The sequence below is a fragment of the Pituophis catenifer genome, unplaced genomic scaffold (genome assembly GCF_029215685.1).
Source record: "Pituophis catenifer annectens isolate HBS135680 unplaced genomic scaffold, rPitCat1.0.hap2 SCAF_9, whole genome shotgun sequence".
Lineage (NCBI taxonomy): Eukaryota > Metazoa > Chordata > Lepidosauria > Squamata > Colubridae > Pituophis > Pituophis catenifer.
Genome location: NW_027256889.1, coordinates 19,721,615 through 19,741,803, shown reverse-complemented (window position 1 = coordinate 19,741,803; position 20,189 = coordinate 19,721,615). Strand labels below are relative to the sequence as shown.

At 46.6% G+C, this 20,189-nt stretch overlaps 1 protein-coding gene across 3 annotated transcripts in view; it reads right to left on the bottom strand.

The window, feature by feature from the left end:
• The window catches only part of FUCA1 (alpha-L-fucosidase 1), a 30,699-nt gene that overhangs the window by 6,073 nt on the left and 4,437 nt on the right, over positions 1 to 20,189 (bottom strand). The window contains exons 4-7 of one of the 3 annotated variants that reach the window (XM_070949251.1): positions 17,901 to 18,006; positions 15,763 to 15,963; positions 10,413 to 10,603; positions 5,739 to 5,838 (exon numbers count right to left, since the gene is read on the bottom strand). In XM_070949251.1, coding sequence (XP_070805352.1) covers positions 5,739 to 5,838; positions 10,413 to 10,603; positions 15,763 to 15,963; positions 17,901 to 18,006 — 598 coding nt within the window. Of the gene's footprint in view, positions 1 to 5,738; positions 5,839 to 9,243; positions 9,778 to 10,412; positions 10,604 to 15,762; positions 15,964 to 17,900; positions 18,007 to 20,189 lie in introns of those variants that run through there. The other 2 variants (XM_070949252.1, XM_070949253.1) reach the window with 2 other exon arrangements.

The following is a 20,189-nucleotide window of genomic DNA, read 5'->3' as shown; positions in this document are numbered from 1 at the left end:
GGGCCAATTCCTGAGGTTCTGGCTCACGCCTCGACTGGAGACCTAGTGGCCGCCTGGGATAGGGCGGCCGCTGGGGCCCTGGATCGAGTCGTGCCTTTGCGGCCTCTGACCCGGCGTGGATCTCGCCTGGCTCCTTGGTTTACCGAGGAGCTGAGGGAGATGAAACGCCAGAAAAGATGCCTAGAGAGTAGTTGGAGAGCTAGTCTTTCTGAATCAGACCGGACACTGGTTAGATCCCATATTAGGATTTACCTAGTGGCGATAAAAGCAGCAAAATGTACTCATCTTGCTGCTCTTATTGCGTCATCAGATAATCGCCCGGCCGCCCTGTTTAGGGTGACCCGCTCCCTGCTCCACCAGCAAGCGCGGGAGGACCCCTTGGAGGGAAGAGCCGAGGACTTTGTTCAGTATCTGTATGACAAAATCACTCAGATTCGGGAAGGTCTGGACTCCGACTGGGTAGATCCAGCGAGAGTGACGGAGGCAGGTCTTGAGACTGTTATCTGGGATGAGTTTGATCCTGTGACCCCAGATGACGTGGACAGGATTCTGGGTAGATTGAACGCGACCACATGTTTGTTGGACCCGTGTCCCTCCTGGTTAGTGCTGGCTTCCCGGGAGGTGACGCGAGGCTGGCTCCAGGGGATTATAAATGCTTCATTGGGCGAGGGTGTCTTCCCCGCCGCCCTTAAGGAGGCGGTGGTGAGGCCCCTCCTCAAGAAGCCTTCCCTGGACCCGGCAATATTGGCTAATTATCGTCCAGTCTCCAACCTTCGTTTTGTGGCGAAGGTTGTTGAGAGTGTGGTTGCGGGACAGCTTCCCCAGTACCTGGATGAAGCGTCGTATCTGGATCCGTTCCAGTCGGGTTTCAGGCCTGGGTGCAGCACGGAAACGGCATTGGTCGCATTGGTTGATGATCTCTGGAGGGCTCGGGACAGGGGCTGCTCCTCTGTCCTGGTCCTGGCAGATCTCTCAGCGGCTTTTTGATACCATCGACCATGGTATCATGCTGCACCGGTTGGAAGAGTTGGGGGTGGGAGGCACCGTACTAAGGTGGTTCTCCTCCTTTCTCTCCGACCGGTCGCAGTCTGTGTTGACAGGGGGGCAGAGGTCGACCCCGAGGCCCCTCATATGTGGGGTGCCGCAGGGATTGGTCCTCTCGCCCCTTTTGTTCAACATTTATGTAAAGCCGCTGGGCGAGATCATCCATGGTTTTGGGGTGAAGTACCATCAGCACGCAGATGACACCCAGCTGTACATCTCCACCCCGGACCACCCCAACGATGCCCTTGAAGTGATGTCCCAGTGCCTGGAGGCCGTACGGATCTGGATGGGGAGGAACAGGCTCAGGCTCAACCCATCCAAGACCGAGTTTCCGACGTCCCGATATAGTCAGCTAGTGCCATCGCTGACTATTGGGGGCGAATCATTGTCCCACACGGATAGGGCTCGCAACCTGGGTGTCCTCCTGGATTCACGGCTGTCGTTAGAAGAGCATGTGACGGCCGTGTCCGGGAGGATTTTTCATCAGGTTCGCCTGATCCGCCAGTTGCGTCCCTATCTAGATTGGGACTCTCTACGCACAGTCACTCATGCCCTCGTTACTTCTCGTCTGGACTACTGCAACGCTCTCTACATGGGGCTCCCCTTGAGGTGCACTCGGAGGCTCCAACTGGCGCAGAGTGCGGCCGCGCGGGTGGTGATGGGAGCGACATGGAGTTCCCATGTAACACCTCTCCTGCGCGAGCTGCACTGGCTCCCGGTGGTCTTCCGAGTGCGCTTCAAGGTTTTGGTTATCACCTTTAAAGCGCTCCATGGCTTAGGACCTGGTTATTTACGGGACCGCCTGCTACCACCAATAGCCTCCCACTGGCCAGTACGCTCCCATAGAGAGGGGCTCCTCCGGGTGCCGTCGGCCAAACAATGTCGGCTGTCGGCCCCTAGGGGGAGAGCCTTCTCTGTGGGGGCACCTACGATTTGGAACGAGCTCCCCCCGGAGATACGTAGGATTCCGGATCTGCGCACCTTCCGCCGCGCGCTTAAGACTTTTCTATTTTATCAAGCTGGCCTGGCCTAAATCTTCCCCCTTTTTAAATGTGGAAATTTTAAATTTTTAAATTTTAAATTCATCTTATTTATAGGGGTATGGGTAAGGCGTTTTAAATTGGGGAGCCATTTTGGATTTAATTCTGTTTTAAACGTATTTTAATTGTTTATATTGTATGTTTTTTAATTTTGGCTGTTCACCGCCCCGAGTCCTTCGGGAGAGGGGGCGGTATAAAAATCTAATAAATAAATAAATAAATAAAAGCATTTTTTAGCCGAAGAGGTTGTAGAAAAAATGCTTTAAAAGTAAAAAAAAAAAAAAGCCTCTGATTGTGCAGCTCAGCTGGGCATGGGGGGGGGGGGCAGGGATTTTTGCTACCGGTTCTCCGAACCACCCGCCTCCATCACTATCGGATCAGGCGATCCGGTCCGAACCGGGAGCATTTCTGGGTCTCCTGATTGAGTGGGGGGTTGGACTAGATGACCTATAAGGTCCCTTCCAACTCTGGTAATCAGTTAAATGCCAACAGCCATAAAACAATATCTCTTCCTTTCTTTCCCAAGAATATAATCTAATTGTATCCCTCGATGGTATGTTAGCATTAGACTATTAAAAATGACTGATCAAAAGATACACCGCAGTTACAACACAGAAGAACCACCAGACAAAACAATTTAACAATGTGAATTCCGCAAGCTGCTCATTAAGTCATTTCATTTCCTGCCTATTACAGGAACAGTCTGGCATCCCTCCAGCTACTAGCCACTGCCCTAGTAAGAGTGTTTCCTCTAATCGATTGAGAAATAGGATTTTTCAAGTTCTTAACAGTAACTATAAACTACTTATTTTTAATTAAAAATCTTAAGAGCATGAATCTAAAATTTGTCAGATTTGGAGAGTTTCAAGACGGCTTTCGTCCCGTATATATTCTTCCTCCTGTAGTAAGTTAAACAAGCTGAGTTCCTACAGGTAGTCCTCAACTTATGACCACAACTGAGCCCAACACTTCTGTTGCTAAGTGAAACATTTGTTCAGTGAATTTTGCCCCATTTTACGAGCTTTCTTGCCACACTGGTTAAGTGAATCATTGCAGTTGTTAAGTGAGTGCCATGGTTGTTAAATGAATTTGGTTTTCCTACTGACTTTGCTTGTCAGAAGGTTGCAAAAGGGAATCACGGAACCCTGGGACACTGTGATCGTCATAAATATGAACCAGTTGCCAAACGTCTGGATTTTGATCACATGACCATGGGGATGCTGCAATGGTCGTAAGTGTGAAAAACATTTATAAGTCATTTTTTTCAGTGCCGTTGTAACTTTGAACGGTCACTGAATGAACTAATGTAAGTCTGTTCTGCCCCAGCTACAGACCCCAAAGAACGCAGCACACACAGTCTGTACAAACCTTAGTTTACTAAAATAAAATCAGTTTTTTCTTCAAACTTAGGAGCCCTGGTAGCGCAGCAGACTAAAGCACTGTTATTAACATCCACTTACATCTGCTGCCTGCAATTACTGCAAGTTCAAATCTCACCAGGCTCAAGGTTGACTCAGCCTTCCATCCTTTCTAAGGTAGGTAAAATGAGGACCCAGATTGTGGGGGCAATAAACTGACTAAAAGTATGAAGGCTTTTGCTTAACGCATTGTAAGCTGCCCTGAGTCTCTGGAGAAGGGCGGCACATAAATCAAATTAAAAAAAACAAAAAAAAAAAACAAAGGCTGTTAATTAACTTTCTTAACAACCTGCAAGAATCCAAAGAATAAATAATCTTAATCTTACTATGGTTGGCAGAAAGCCCAGAAGCAATTTGCACAGAATTAAGATCAAGGCACAAAGGAATGTAAACTAAGTTGTTCCGTGCAAATTGCTTCAGTCGGCGTTCCTCCTTAAATAGGCTAAGGGAGTGGCCAATTAGCCCCCAAGCCTTACTCTTGAGGAGACCTCCTCCTGAGGAGCCACTCCTGCCTTTTAACAGCTCTGAGCGTTCGTGCATCGAGAAGAGGCTCCTCCTCTTCATCCTCTTCACTTAAAGGAGCTTCTGGAGGTTCTGAAGGCCCTGGCTGAATCCGTGCCTCTGGCACCACATCTTCTCCAGTCTCCTCATTCTCTGACTCAAGTGCCAGCTGCACAGGCTGCTGGCGCAGCACCACACCAGCCTCCTCGTTGTCTGAATCAGCTACTAGCTGCAAAGGTTTACCTCCTTCTAGGTTTCTTGGCTAGCTGAAAGCCAAAAAAATGATAATTGTGGAATGCCCTCTCAACAGAGATATGTTAAATGGCAAAATAAACTTCCTGTGCATTCAGTAAAATCACATCATCTTTTTCCTGGTGAAAAGAGTCACACAGTGCTCTGGACTGAATACCCCAAAGTGCTTCGGAGCATGTAATGCAGTGGTGAAATCCATTGGATTCTGTGGGCCTGGCTTGGTGGGTGTGGCAGGGGAAGGATACTGCAAAGTCTCCATTCCCTCCCTACTCCAGGGGAAGGATATTGCAAAATCCCCATTCCTCCCCACTCCTGCAAAATCTCCATTCCCACCCCACTCCAGGGGAAGGATACTGCAAAATCCCCATTCCTGCAAAATCTCCATTCTCACCCCACTCCTGGGGGAAGGATACTGCAAAATCCCCATTCTCTCCCCACTCCTGCAAAATCTCCATTCCCACCCCACTCCAGGGGAAGGATATTGCAAAATCCCCATTCCCTCCCCATTCCTGCAAAATCTCCATTCCCACCCCACTCCAGGGGAAGGATACTGCAAAATCTCCATTCCCACCCCACTCCAGGGGAAGGATATTGCAAAATCCCCATTCCCTCCCCACTCCTGCAAAATCTCCATTCCCACCCCACTCTAGGGCCAGCCAGAGGTGGTATTTGCCGGTTCTCCGAACTACTCGAAATTTCCGTTACCGGTTCTCGGTTTTATGTTCTGCTTTTTTAAAAAAAAAACATTTGCATTTATCAGCAACTGTTTTGTTTGGGGGAAATGTTGGGGTTGGGTTTTTTTTGATGTTTTGATGATATTAATCTTGCTTTAGATACCCTGCAGATTTGGCTTTTCTCTGTGCGTAATTTATTGTTGTGAGAGACTTCTCTGTTTTTGTTTTTTTTTAAAAAAGATTAGTAAGGAAAATACTTATTTGATTATACATGTAATAACAGCTGCAAGAATTGTTTATGCTCAAAACTAGAAAGCAGAGAAAATACCTTTGGAAGAGGAGGTGATAAAAAAAATATGGATTGTGCAGAAATGAATAGATTGACTTTGATGATTAAAGATAGGGAAGAGATAGAGTATTATAGGATATGGAACTGTTTTTATCATTGGCTGGAAAAGAGATATAGAAGATAAATGTTTTATGATTATATTTAAAAATTTGATAGGCAGAATTTTGTCTTAGTAAGGAGACATGAAGATCAAGATAGAAGAAATTTCCTTTTTTGGAAGAAGAAGACGAAGAACTGCCGAAGATAACACGGAGATGTCACGGGGAGGGGGCGATAGATGTACTAAATGTTTGTTTTTATAAAAAATAATAAAAAGTTATATTTTTAAAAAAGAGACTTCTGTGTTGTTGTGGAAAAGAAGCTGACCTAGTTTACAAAACGAATTAAGATTTCCCAAAACATCACACAATGTGCAACTCTAGGTTATTTCCAAACCGGCTTTATTTTTCATGTTGCTTACCTGAGTTCTTGCAGACACAACAGGTGATGAAAGAGTCAGCACATTATCTTTTGGCCACACCAAGAAAATAGCATAGACTGCGGGTCCCTTTGAGGTATACCTGGAGAGGAACATAAGGCAAAACACTTGAATTGTGGTAAGCAACGTGGAAATATGGAAACAGGCAGCCATGATCCCCCTTGGAGATAACAGGCCTTTCACTTGTGCAACTCCTTCCCTTGATCACTTTGACTGAAGGTGAAGGCCAGAACACTTAGCTTTTCTCACACGCCGCCGGGGCTGATCAGCCCGTGTGATGAAACCCTCAGCCTTGCACACCCTCTAAACATGCAAATATTGCATTACAGTCCGTCCTTGTTTTTCCAACTGCTGCCGTCAACAACATGGCAGGGAACCTGGCAAGGCCTGCGCAAAACTTTCCACAAACTGCCACTGCAGAGAGAGGCTCTTCTAATGTTCTCTTTGTCTTGAGATGCCGCCGAAACTCTATCCTTCCTTGTTTATTTTATTTTATTTTATTTTATTTTGAATTTGTATACCGCCCTTCTCCCTGAGGACTCAGGGCGGTGAACAGCCAAGTAAAAACATCAAATACAAATATTAAAATGCAGTTAAAAATATACATATATAAATTTGGCCCCGTTAATTAAAAACAATAAACAAAACACTTAAAAACACTTAAAAAATTAGGCCAGCCCGGCTTGCTGAAAAAGGAAGGTTTTAAGGGCACAGCGGAAGGCACTGAGGTCTTGGATTCTCCTTATCTCTGGAGGCAGTTGATTCCAGAGGGTAGGTGCCCCCACAGAGAAGGCCCTCCCCCCTGGGGGTCACCAACCTACACTGTTTGGCTGATGGCACCCCGAGGAGGCCCTCTCTGTGGGAGCGCACGGGTCACTCCTTCACAGCTGGGCTAGAATCCGAGAAGAGCGAGTCTAGAGGTATTTCACGAGAAGAGCAGGAGTGAAATGCTCCTGGTTCGGACCGGATCGCCCAATCCGGTAGCGATGGTGGTGGGTGGTTTGGAGAACCGGTAGCAAAAATCCCTGCCCCCACCCATGCCCAGCTGAGCCGCACGATCATCAGAGGCTTTTTTCTTTTTCTTTTTAAAAGCATTTTTTCTTCGGCCGAAAAAAATGCTTTTAAAAGTAAAAAAAAAAAAAAGCCTCTGATGATCGTGCGGCTCAGCTGGGATCGTCAGAGCCTTCTAAAAGCAATTTTTTACAACCTCTTCGTCTGAAGAGGTTGTAGAAAAAATGCTTTGAAAAGTTAAAAAAAAAAAGTTGGCCACGCCCACCCGGTCACATTAAACCCCCCCTCCCACCAAGCCACGCCCACAGAACCGGTAGTAACAAATTTTACGTTTCACCACTGGAGAAGAGTCCTCCACTCCTCTGCTCACAACAGAATCCCTTATGCCACCAGGCTTGAAATTTTCGGCTTAGACAACTTTAGAACTACACCGCCTTCCGTCTGACCTAAGCGTAGGACATAAAATTATCTGCTACAACGTCCTACCTGTCAACTTCAGCTTCAACCACAACAATACACGAGCAAATAATAGAGACAAACTCAAGGTAAACCGCTCCAAACTCGATTGCAGAAAATAGGACTTCAGCAACAGAGTGGTCAATGCCTGGAATGCACTACCTGACTCTGTAGTTTCTTCCCCAAACCCCCAAAACTTTAACCTTAGACTGTCTACTGTAGACCTCATCCCATTCCTAAGAGGTCTGTAAGGGGCGTGCATAAGTGCACCAACGTGCCTACCATCCCTGTCCTACTGTCCCCATTTATTCGTATCCATTTCCTGAATTCACAATCATGTTTATACTTACCATATTTTTCGGAGTATAAGATGCTCCCCGGATTATAAAACGCACCTACTTTTTTTGGTGAGGAAAACAAGAAAAAGAAATCTGCCTCTGCCTCCCAGCAATTTTGCCTCTTTGCAGCAAACAGCCTGCTTTACTTTCATTTTCGTTTTCAGCATAGCTTGATTAGCACAAGAAAAAAAAAAAATCTACTCCCAGCAATTTACCTCCTTGCAGCAAGCAGTAGAGGCCCGTGCAGCAATAGGCAATGGGAATCCCTGCAGCCTGAAACAGCGGACAGTCGGGAGGCCAATCCGAATGGACAATCAACTTGTGCTAATTAGGCTGTGCTGAAGCTGAAATGGGCTGTTTCTTCTTGCTGCTTACTACAAGGAGGTAAACTGCTGGGAGGCAGAAGCCAAAGGGTGGGGGCCAGTGGGTGGGCGGGGCTACATTCGGTGTATAAGACACACCCAAATTTTCACCCCCTTTTAGGGAAGAAAAAGGCGTGTCTTATACTCTGAAAAATACGGTATATCTGTTATCTTATACATGCTTGACAAATAAATAAAAGGTTTTCATATGAAATCCTACCATCTTTCTCTTACCTTCCACAGATCCATCAAAGCACTAGCAAGTCAACTAAAATAAACAAAGCCTAAAGTTTAATTATTTTTGAGCACGGGAGGGGTATTAGGAGAGTCCTTCGAACAGCAGTTGCAAAAGGTTTTAATCTAGGCACGTCCCAGTCACTAAGTCCAAAGTAGCACAAAACAGTACAAAAAGCCAATTTTGAAAACAAATATTCATGGACTGTGAACAGTAAAAGAGGGGAGGGGGCTCTAATGCTCAGTCAACTGAATTTACACTAGTTATCTGTATTTAACCAGTTTTTTTCCCCCCGGATCTTCAAATCACATGCAGCTTCTTGCAAAGGTTGCTGTCTACTACCTCAGTAAAAATAATACACATTTAAACTTTAACTGAGAAGTTTGATGACTATTCTTTCAGCGATTTTTTCTGAATGTTCATAGTGTAACCCCCCGCCCCCAAAAGAGAGGCAAAAACATGCCCACTTCTAAGGTAAAAGTGTGTACAGGTAGTCCTTGAGTTACGACCTTAATGGAGTCTACCTATCACGGTCATAACTTGGGATGGTTCTAAAGCAGGTCAACCCACGTGGCGGATCAGATTTCACAAGCTTTTCTCAGTGGTTGTTAAATGAATCACTGCAGTTGTAAAGTGAAACTGCAGTTGTTAAGATGAAAACGGTAAGAAAATTCCTGTTTTCACCAAAAACTTCGTAAGGTGTGGTCACATGAGCGCAGGATGCGGCTAAGTGAGGTCGTTTGATTGTAGGGGGGAGATGGAACTTTGAATCTGGAATGTCTCCCCCACCCACCCCCTACAGAGGTCCATCATAACTTTGAAAAATAGAAGATTCCCTGTAATCGTATCAATCTCCTGAAGAAGATCTAATCTCCGCCCAGAAAATTACAGAAACTTGCTTAGAACTTCAACATTTGTGTATCTGATGACACCTCCTCTTGTTTCTAAGCAGATACAGGCAGTGATTGACTGCAGATGTTGTGACCTAGGCTTCCTGAGTCATTAAAATACACGAGTAGTCCCAAAAAACTCTTTTATTGCAACAACTGTGAATTATGTTCATTCACAGCTGAGTCCCAATTAGTTGTAAAAAGTCCTTTGGGAGAAGTCCTTCAGGATAATCACCAACCTTTATTTCCATTGACACTGCCAAAGACTTACTTGGCAAAGCCACACAGAGTCCAGAATCAAACAGAGATGCCGACTGGGAACAGAATTAACAACGTTGCTTTCCTGCAAAGGGCCTATGTGCCTTTGCTCCTCTTTTAAGCCTTATGGGAGGGACCAATCATCTCCAGCCCTTACTCCTGAGTCGTCCCTTTTGTTTTAACTGTTCGTGCCTTCTGGCAGCTCTGCGCATGCGTGCACTAGGAACAAGCTCCTCCTGTTCCTCTGCCTCTCTGATGTCCGACTCCGGAGTCCGCGCATCACTCCCAGATGGCCCTGGCCCCATCTCTGCCTCCGACGCAGAGCCCTCGTCCGGGCCTTCCCCAGCATCCAGGACTGGCCCATGTTCCTCCCCAGTCTCCTCACTGTCCAACTCCGCTGCCAGCTCCGCAGGCTGCTGGCGGACCAAAACAGCACATTTCGTTTAGTGACTGTTCAAAGTTACAACAGCTCTGAAAAAAGTGAAACAGCATGACTGTTTTCTACACTTGCAACCACTGCAGCATCACGTGATCAAAATTCAGGTGGTTGGCAACTGGCAGGTATTTATGATGGTCGCAGTGTCTCAGGTTCCCCTGATCCCCTTTTGCAACTTTCTGACAAACATAGTCAAGGAGGAATTCAAGATTCCCTTTACAACAGATTATTAAATTAACAATTGAAGTGGTTCACTTAACACCTGTGGCAGGCAATGTCGTAAAATGGGGGCAAAATTCACTTAGTAACTGTCTCACTTAGCAATGGAAATCTTGGGCTCAACTGTGGTCGTAAGCCGAGGACTACCTGTAATGCCAAATTTTTGCTCGTAGAAGTGTTAGAGACAATGCAATTCAACCTAGCAATAAGGATAAATTTTCTGACAGCGAGAACAATCAACCCAGGGAACAGAAGTTGACTTTGGAAGTTGTGGGAGCTTCATCACTGGAAGCTTTCAAGAAGAGACTGGACTGCCATCTGACAGAAATGGGGTAGGGTCTCCTGCTTGGGTGGGGGGTTGGACTAAATGACCTACAAAGTCCCTTCCAACTCTCTTAGTTCTGTTCTGTTCAGTGCAGCCAAGAGTCTGTCTCAACGAACTTTGCCTTACCAGGTCTCCTCACTGCGGTTCTCCTTCTGGGTCCTCCAAGGCCTGGATTCGTATATGGCCTCCCCGTTCACCTTCAGCCATGTGCCAAGGGCCAGGAGCCTCTCTTGGAAGATTGGAGCAATCTGTCCTTCTTTGGTGGGCCCCACATTGAGAAGGTAATTCCCTCCGTAACTGACAGTATGTACCAGTTGCTATGGCGAAAGTAGAAAGAGAACAAAAATGTATTTTAAACTCTTTACAGCTTTGCTGGCTGGGGAATTCTGGGAGTTGAAGTCCGCCAGGCTTAAAGTTGCCAAAATTGGAGACCCCTGCTTTATAGCAATGCTTTTCGTCTGGTGGCATTCCATGCTTTGGAAAACATTGGGTACGCTGCCATGAAAGCATCTGCATAGCTCAGAATTTCTGCCAAAGGATTGATTGATTGATTGATTGATTGATTGGGAAATTGGTAGTGGGAGTGGCTTGCTTTCATCTTCTCATGTTCCCAAACTCTTTCGTCCCATATTGTCTTTGGGGAAGGGGGGGGGGGGCTGAGGATAGCATGGGGAGGGGGGGGGAAAGTAGTTTTAAAGACTGGGAAGCAGTCTCCCATCATTTATATCAGGGGTGAAATGCTCCTGGTTCGGACCGGATCGCCCGATATGGTAGCGATGGCGGCGGGTGGTTCGGAGAACCGGTAGCAAAAATCCCTGCGGCCGTCCCCCCCCCCCATGCCCAGCTGAGCCGCACGATCATCAGAGGCTTTTTTTTTTAACTTTTAAAAGCATTTATTCTACAACCTCTTCCGATGAAAAAATGCTTTTAAAAGTAAAAAAAAAAGTCTCTGATGATCGCGCGGCTCATCTGGGATCCTCAGAGGCTTTTCAAAGCATTTTTTTCTGCAATCTCTTGGAACAAGAGGTGGCAAAAAAAATGCTTTGAAAAGTCTCTGACGATCCCAGCTGAGTTGCCTGATCGGCAGAGAGGCTTTTCAAAGCATTAGAAAAAATGCTTTGAAAAGTTAAAAAAAAAAAAAGTTGGCCACACCCACCCAGTCACATTACCCCACCACCAAGCCACGCCCACAGAACCGGTAGTAACAAATTTTACATTTCACCCCTGATTCGTATTTTCTAAGAAGACCCAAGAACACCCTGTATGGGATCAGAGACGTTCTAGGACAGTGATGGCTAACCTTTTCCAGACTGAGTGCCCAAAGCGCCCAAACTCCCAAAATGCAATGCGCGTGCGCCCCCCCCGTACATGCTCGCGCAAATGCGAGCATGCCCCTTGCACCTGCCCCACTCCTGCACATGCCATGCACCCCGTCCTCCGCAGATACGTGGCAGAGACCCAACGACCAGCTGGCCGGCAGGAGGCACGCGTGCATGCGCGGTGGAGCTGAACTGGGGCGACGGCTCGCGTGCCATCAGAGAGGGCGCTGCGTGCCACGTCTGGCACATATGCCATAGGTTCACCATCATGGTTCTAGGAAGTAATACTAGAGATTGTTTGGGGGGGGGTTTGCTCCTTTATTTTTATTAATAAAGTAAATTCTTTACTTTACTAGAAGAAAGTAAATTCTTCTAGTAAGAGTATCAGGAGTATTCCACGGGGGAAGAAAACAGTAAATCAACAGAGAGGGCTCACAACTTGGGTGTCCTCCTGGATCCACGGCTGTCTTTAGAAGAGCATATGATGGCCGTGGCCAGGGGGGCTTTTTATCAGGTTCGCCTGATTCGCCAGTTGCGTCCCTTTCTGGATCAGGACTCCTTACGCACGGTCACTCATGCCCTAGTCACTTCCCGCCTGGACTACTGCAACGCTCTCTACATGGGGCTCCCCTTGAAGAGCACCCGGAGGCTCCAACTGGTCCAGAATGCGGCCGCACAGGTGATTATGGGAGCGTCATGGCGCTCCCATGTAACACCTCTCCTGTGTGAGCTGAACTGGCTCCCGGTGGTCCTCCGGGTACGATTCAAGGTGTTGGTGACCACCTTTAGAGCGCTCCATGGCTTAGGGCCTGGATATTTGCGGGACCGCCTTCTGCCACCGAGAGCCTCCCACCAGCCAGTACGCTCCCACAGAGAGGGGCTCCTCCGGGTGCCGTCGGCCAAACAATGCCGACTGGCGGCCCACAGGGGGAGAACTTTCTCTGAGGGAGCACCTGCCCTCTGGAACGAGCTCCCCCCGGAGATACGGACGATTCCGGACTTATGTACTTTCCGTCGGGCCCTCAAAACCTTTTTATTTCATCAAGTCGGGCTGGCCTAATCTCTCCAATTGTGTATTTTAATTTGGATTTTTAATGGGGGATTTTAACTGTCGGGCCAAAATGTTTAATTTATTTTTAGATTGTTTTTAAATTTTGTACTTGATGTTTTTTTTACTTCTGGCTGTTCACCGCCCTGAGTCCTTCGGGAGAAGGGCGGTATATAAATTTAAGTATTAAATTAAATTAAATTAAGTCACAACATGATCACAACGGAGCACCGAATAAATGGCTGTACATCATGCTGCTCGTTAAACAGATCAACAAATCAAACTGATTTGATTTTAGGATATTTTTAGTGGTGGCCATTAAATGAAGGCGGCGGTCCTTAAGAGAACCCATTGCTTGCAACGGGCATTTTTTTTGCTAGAAACCGGAAGTAAATGATAGTGTCCAGCAAAAAGACATTGTACATTGATGTGTCCACTGCAAATCGCTGTAAATGTGGGCCGGTCACCAATGCAATCACATGACAGTGAGAAGGGTCACAACTTCGAATCTGAGTTAATTCGTACCTTTTTGGGATGGTCTTTGAACCAACTTCGACCATTAAACAACTGGTTGTTAAGCAATGCCACCTGTAAACTATAGATTCATTCATCCCAAGGAGTTTTCTAACCCAGATCTAAAAATAACAATAAACTGCATAGGTGAGTCAATTTAAGATGAAGGGTACTTTATAGTACTGATTTTGTAATGCTTTAATCATCATATACTGAAACAGCCCCTGGTGTCTTAATAATGAAGAGATAATAATAATTATAATTAAAGATAATTTAGTTCCATTTATGTATTCCTGGAAACCTATCCTGCTTTCAAAGGCCTAACAATTGCAGGAAAGGCCCAGCAATTCCTGGAAACCATTCCCGCTTTCAAAGGCCTAATAAAATCCCATTTTTATATTCATTGTTGTGATTCTCTTTGTACTTTTGAGGCTGTGCAAGACGAGATCAACTCACACACACAAGCACATACACAAAATGGAGCAAGCACACACACAAAATGGAGGTCAAGGCAGCAAGCCAGCTCTGGCCAGTTGAGTGGAAAGAAACACCAGGAGGCTGCAGATTATCTGGGGGAAATCTGTAGAAAATTCCTCTCCTTTGCTTTACTAGCATATCAGTTGCAGGAATTGACACCTCTCCAACAGGCCTCCTAGGTTTCCTCAGTTGTTCGTTCACCTTTTCAATTTGAGCTAGTTTGGTCTAGTGTAGGGGTCAGCAACCTGCGACTCTGGAGCCGCATGTGGCTCTTTCACCCCTCTGCTGCGGCTCCCTGTCACTCAAAATGTGTGTGTCACAACCGCCAATGTGGACACCTGCCAGCACGCGATTTATTGAGCTTTTCAATAGTAGGCCAACGCGGATAAATCCAAGAAAAGTAAAGTTTCAGAAGAAAACAGAACGTTTAATTCGACTACGTATGCTAGTTTTGTGACCACTCAAGAAATAGTCAGACAGGGGAAGGGTTTTGTGGCTCCTGGTGTTTTCTTTTCTGTGGGAAACGGGTCCAAATGGCTCTTTGAGTGTTTAAGGTTGCAGACCCCTGGTCTAGTGATTAAGGCACCAGGCTGGAAATCAGGAGACAGTGAGGGCCTCAGGCCTGGAAAACTGGCTGGGTACCCTAGGTCAGTCCCTCTCTCTCAGCCCGACCTACTTCTCAGGGTTGTTGTTGAGGGGAAAAAGGCGCATTGCATACATTCACAGCCTGGAGTGACTTATAAAGTAATAAATACAGGATAAAAATCTAATAAATAAAAGCCTGTCCCTGAAGGGGAAGGTAGACCCTTGTGGGAGCTGCAATCTCACCCAGCTCTCTTGGATACAAACGTGGAGAGTACTGCAGTATTGCAAGCAAACTCTGCCCACAGCTTGGAGTTCGATCTTGATCGGCTCAAGTTTGACTCAGCCTTCCGTCCTTCTGAGGTCGATGAAGACCCAGATGGTTGGGGGGAAATATGCTGACTCTGCAAACTGCTTAGAGAGGGCTGCGAAGGACTAGGAAGTGATACAGGTAGCCCTTGACTTACACCAATTTGTTTAGTGACCGTTCAACGTTAGAATGGCACTGAAAAAAGTGAGTTATGACCGTTTTTCACAGTTGCGACCTTTCCAGCATCCCTCTCATCATGCGATCAAAATTCAGATGCTTGGCAATTGACTCCTATTTATGACCGTTGCTGTGTCCCAAAATCACGTGATCCCCTTTTGTGACCTCCTGACAAGCAAAGTCAATGGGGATGCTGAATTCACTTAACAACCGGGTTATTAACTTATCCAAGTGATTCACTTTAACTACTGAGGCAAGAAAGGTCATAAAGTGGGGCTAAATTCACTTAACAAATGTCTCACTTCACAACAGAAATTTTGGGCTCATTTGCAGTCGTAAATTGAGAACTACCTCAGTGGTGGGTTTCAAAATTTTTTACTACCGGTTCTGTGGGTATGGCTTGATGGACGTGGTATGGCTTGGTGGGCGTGGCAGGGGAAGGATACCTTAAAATCTCCATTCCCTCCCCACTCCAGGGGAAGGATACTGCAAAATCCCCATTCCCCATTCCCTCCCCACTCCTGGGGAAGGATATTGCAAAATCCCCGTCCCTTCTCCACTCCTGGGGGAAGGATACTGCAAAATCCCCATTCCCTCCCCACTCCTGGGGAAGGATACTGCAAAACCCGCATTCCCTCCCCACTCCTGGGGAAGGATACTGTGAAATTTCCATTCCCTCCCCACTCCTGGGGAAGGATACTGTAAAATCTTCATTCCTGCCCCACTCCAGGGGAAGGATACTGTGAAATCTCCATTCCGTCCCCAATCCAGGGGAAGGATACTGCAAAATCCCCATTCCCTCCCGATCAGCTGGGATTTGGGAGGCAGAGAATAGATGGGGGTGGAGCCAGTCAGAATTTTTACTACCGGTTCTCCGAACTACTCAAAATTTCCGCTACTGGTTCTCCAGAACCGGTCAGAACCTGCTGAAACCCACCTCCGGACTACCTGTATAAGTGTTAATGGTATTGTAGCAGCTCCAGCAGCTCTTTGTAGCTTCCACTGAACTGGGCATCCTCTCAAGCTTTGCTTACCGTTCCCAGGGCTTACCTGAATAATGGTGAACTCATTCATGATTTCAGAAATTTGCATGTCGCTGCGATACCCCCAGGACCTTTTGTCAACAGAGCTGCACATCTCCCACTTGTGGTCTGGCAGAGAGCCGGGCTCGAATTTATCCTGGCAGTTGTAGTAGCCCCCATGTCTGCAGGAGCAATTGATGCCCCATCGATCGTTCACCACCACCGTATCCTGGAAAGAGAAATCCAGAAGAAACCTTTGAAGTTGGTGGGTTGCATGACTGTCTTTTTAAAGAGTAAAACAAGGGCTTTAGGGCGGCCCTTACCAGCACCTCCAAAGTGGGCCGACTCACACAATGTTAGTCCGTCTGAGCTCTTCAACCATGGATGGGTCAGTCAAAATCAAGGGAAGGCAACTAATGGGACGGAAGCAGCCTCCAAATATCAATCAATTGCAATTCTCAGCAGCCCCTGTCAGCCTGGGGAGGGATTCTGAAAATCCCAATTCATCTACATTAGCAATTGCACTTAGACTTATATATCGCTTCATAGTGCTTTTTACAGCCCTCTCTAAGCAGTTTACAGAGTCAGCATATGGGCCCCAACAATCTGGGTCCTCATTTTACCCACCTCGGAAGGATGGAAGGCTGAGCCAACCTTGAGCCGGTTAGGATTGAACTGCTGGCAGTGGGCAGAATTAGCCTGCAATACTGCATTCTAACCACTGTGCACCATGGATGCATGGATGGATGAATGGGTGGGTGGGTGGGTGGATGAATGGAAGGAAGGAAGGAAGGAAGAGGAAAAGGAAAAGCAATATCACTTAGACTTATATACCGCTTCATAGTGCTTTTTACAGCCCTCTCTAAGCGGTTTATAAAGTCAGCATATTGCCCCCCAACAATCTGGGTCCTCATTTTACCCACCTCGGAAGGATGGAAGGCTGAGTCAACCTTGAGCCAGTCAGGATCAAACTGCTGGCAGTGGGTAGAGTAAGCCTGTGATGCTGCATTGTAACCACTGGGAGGAAGGGAAGGGAAGGGAAGGGAAGGGGAGGGGAGGGGAGGGGAGGGGAGGGGAGGAAGGAAGGAAGGAAGCAAGCAAGCAAGCAAGCAATATCACTTAGACTTATATACTGCTTCACAGTGCTTCACAGCCCTCTCTAAGGGTTTAGAGTCAGCCTATTGCCCCCAACAATCTGGGTCCTCAGTTTACCCACCTCGGAAGGATGGAAGGCTGAGTCATACAGATTAACTAAGATTTCCTCTGCTCTCTTATCAAAATATTAAGCCTTACTATGATATAGCTCCAAACAGTCTCACAATTTGATTGAGAGCAAAGGCACAAGAATAGGCCAATTGGTTGATAAGTCTCCCCTCCAGGTTGCACTCCAAGGTTGGTTCTTGATGCTGCTGGCACCTCCCATCGCTCTCCTTCTACAGTCTTAAACTTTCTACACCTAGAACTACTAAGTGTAGCTAGGTTCTCTCCACATTTCTTTGTAATATGTAGGATAGGAGCTTTTTGCACTTCTGACCTCTTGAGTAGGAGTGAAATCCAGCAGGCTCTGACAGGTTCTAGAGAACCGGTAGCGGAAATTTTGAGTAGTTTGGAGAACTGGTAAATACCACCTCTGGCTGGCCCCAGAGTGGGGTGGGAATGGAGATTTCACAATATCCTTCCCCCAGGAGGGGAGGGAATGGGGACTTTGCAGTATCCTTCCCCCAGGAGTGGGGTGGGAATGGAGATTTTGCAGTATCCTTCCCCCAGGAGTGGGGTGGGAATGGAGATTTTGCAATATGCTTCCCCCAGGAGTGGGGAGGGAATGGGGATTTTGCAGTATCCTTCCCCTGAAGTGGGGAGGGAATGGGGATTTTGCAGTATCCTTCCCCTGCCACGCCCACCAAGCCACGCCCACCAAGCTAAGGCCACAGAACCAGTAGTAAAAAAATTTGGATTTCACAACTGCTCGAGATGCCCAACCTATGAACCCTCCAGTAACACCAGGTTACCTCTCCCCGCAGGACCAGGAAAGTGAGGCCAAAGTTTCATTTTGGATGTAACCAGGTGCAAAGGACCCAAGGATCAGAAGTCATTTTAATGGTTCCCTCTTAGTCTAAGCAAACAGGAGAACAGCCTCCAGGTCCAAACACCTGCAAGTGCAGATACCTTAACTGGGCTATCATTGTATAGCCAGGCAAGGAAGGAAGTTGAATTCCAATACGTATCTGGAGCTTCCCAATCGCCATCCGACCAAATGAGATCCGGTTTGTATCTAAACAGACAAGTGATAAAATCAAGAGATTTTAACGGCTGCATTCTTGACTTATGACCACCATTGAGCCCAACATTTCTGTTGTTAAGCGAGACATTTGTCAAATGATTTTTGACCCATTGTATGACCTTTCTTGCCAGAGTTGTTAAGTGAATCACTGCAGCTGTTACATTACTAACACAGTTGCTAAGTGAATCTGGCTTCCTTGTTGGTAGGTTGCAAAAGGTGATTGCATGACCCCGGGAGACTGCAATCGTCATAAATACAAGCCAGTTCCCAAGTGTCCACATTTTGATCATGTGACCACGGGGATGGTGCAATGAACATTAAGTGTGAAAAATGATGAGAAGTCACTTTTTCAGTGCTATTGTAACTTCAACCCACTGTTGAGGACTACCTGTTTTGGATCATCCTGCTGAGTCTTTTGATTTTTCCATGATGACATCACTATAATTAATTAACGAAATGTAACAGCTGATGGCAAATATAGACAGCATACTAAAAAGCAGAGACATCACTCTTCCCAACAAAAGTGCTCCTGCGAGTCCCTTGGACTGCAAGGCGATCCAACCGGTCAGTCCTAGAGGAGATCAACCCTGACTGCTCTTTACAAGGCCAGATCCTGAAGATGAAACTCAAATACTTTGGCCACCTAATGAGAAGGAAGGACTCACTGGAGAAGAGCCTAATGCTGGGAACGATTGAGGGCAAAAGAAGAAGGGGACAGCAGAGAACGAGGTGGCTGGATGAAGCTGCTTGGACAAGCTCTCTCTTCCTAAACGGCTTTTCTTTGCTGCACAGGCTGCAGCTTCCCTGAAAAATGGTAAAGGCACCTTAGCTCAGCTCTGCAATCTTAATTCCCGTATTTTTCAGACTATAAAATGCACCAGAGTATAAGACACACCAAGATTTCAAAGTGGTAAACAAGAAAAAACAAACAAACCGTTTTTGCCCTCCCCAGTCCCGAGGAGCACTCTGCAGGCCTCCAAGGTCCTTTCTAACTCTGTTACTGTTACTGGCCTCCCAAACCCTCTGTGTGTCCCGTTTTTGTGAAAAACGGGACCTGCGGAGGGTTTGGGAGACCTGCAGAGTGCTCCTGGGGACTGGGGAGCGCAAAAACGCCGTTTTCGCAAAAAATGCCCCCGTTTTCAAGAAAAACAGGGCCGTTTTTAGCATCCCAACCTCCCACGCACCATGTTTTTGCCCTCCCCAGCCCCAGGAGCTTTGCTGGCTGAGGAACTCTGGGAGTTGTAGTCCACAAATCTTAAAAGTTGCCAAGGTTGGAGACCCCTGATCTAAACAATCCAAAAAGTTTGGTTTGTTTGAGCTTGCAGTTTAGCTCCTGGACTAGGTAAAATCTTCAGCGGGATTTTGAGTGAACTGTTTCACCCAACTTCCATTTACCGTATTTTTCAGAGTATAAGACGCACCTACCTTTTTTGGTGAGGAAAAGAAGAAAAAGAAATCTCCCTCTGCCTCTGAGCAATTTTGCCTCCTTGCAGCAAACAGCAAACAGTCTGTTTTACTTTCATTTTCGTTTTCAGCATAGCTTGATTAGCACAAGGAAAAAAAAATCTGCTCCAGCAATTTACCTCTTTACAGCAGAACTCTGCACAAAACAGCTGAGAGCAAATCAACTAAGAGTCGGGAGGCCGATCCAAACAACTTGTGCTAATTAGCCTGTGTTAAAGCTGAAAGGAGCTGTTTTTTCTTGCTGTTTGCTGCAAGGAAGTAAATTGCTGGGAGGCAAAGGGTGGGGGCCAGTGGGTGGGTGGGGCTACATTCGGTGTATAAGACGCACCTAAATTTTCACCCCCTTTTAGGGGGAAAAAGGTGCGTCTTATACTCCGAAAAATACGGTATACAGGTCTTGTGCTTTGTGGGTTCTGTGACTGGTTTGTTTGCGTGGTGCGAAATTCAACTGGTGAGGAGGTAGTTGGTTCTGTCATTGATTGGTTGTATGGATGGTCCGGTTTCTTATAGGTTCATATGCTGGTTCTAAGTCAAATGTGTTTATTGATGAATCCATTTGTAGTGTAATAGGCTTCATTGAATTTGTGTGCATTTTGGCAGAAAAATTTCGTGTTTTGGTGTGTTTTGTGATTTTGCCGTGCTCAATGACTTTGGCTTTGTCCCAATCAAACTGGCGTTGTCCCTTGTGAATGTGGCTGGAGATTAGGGAC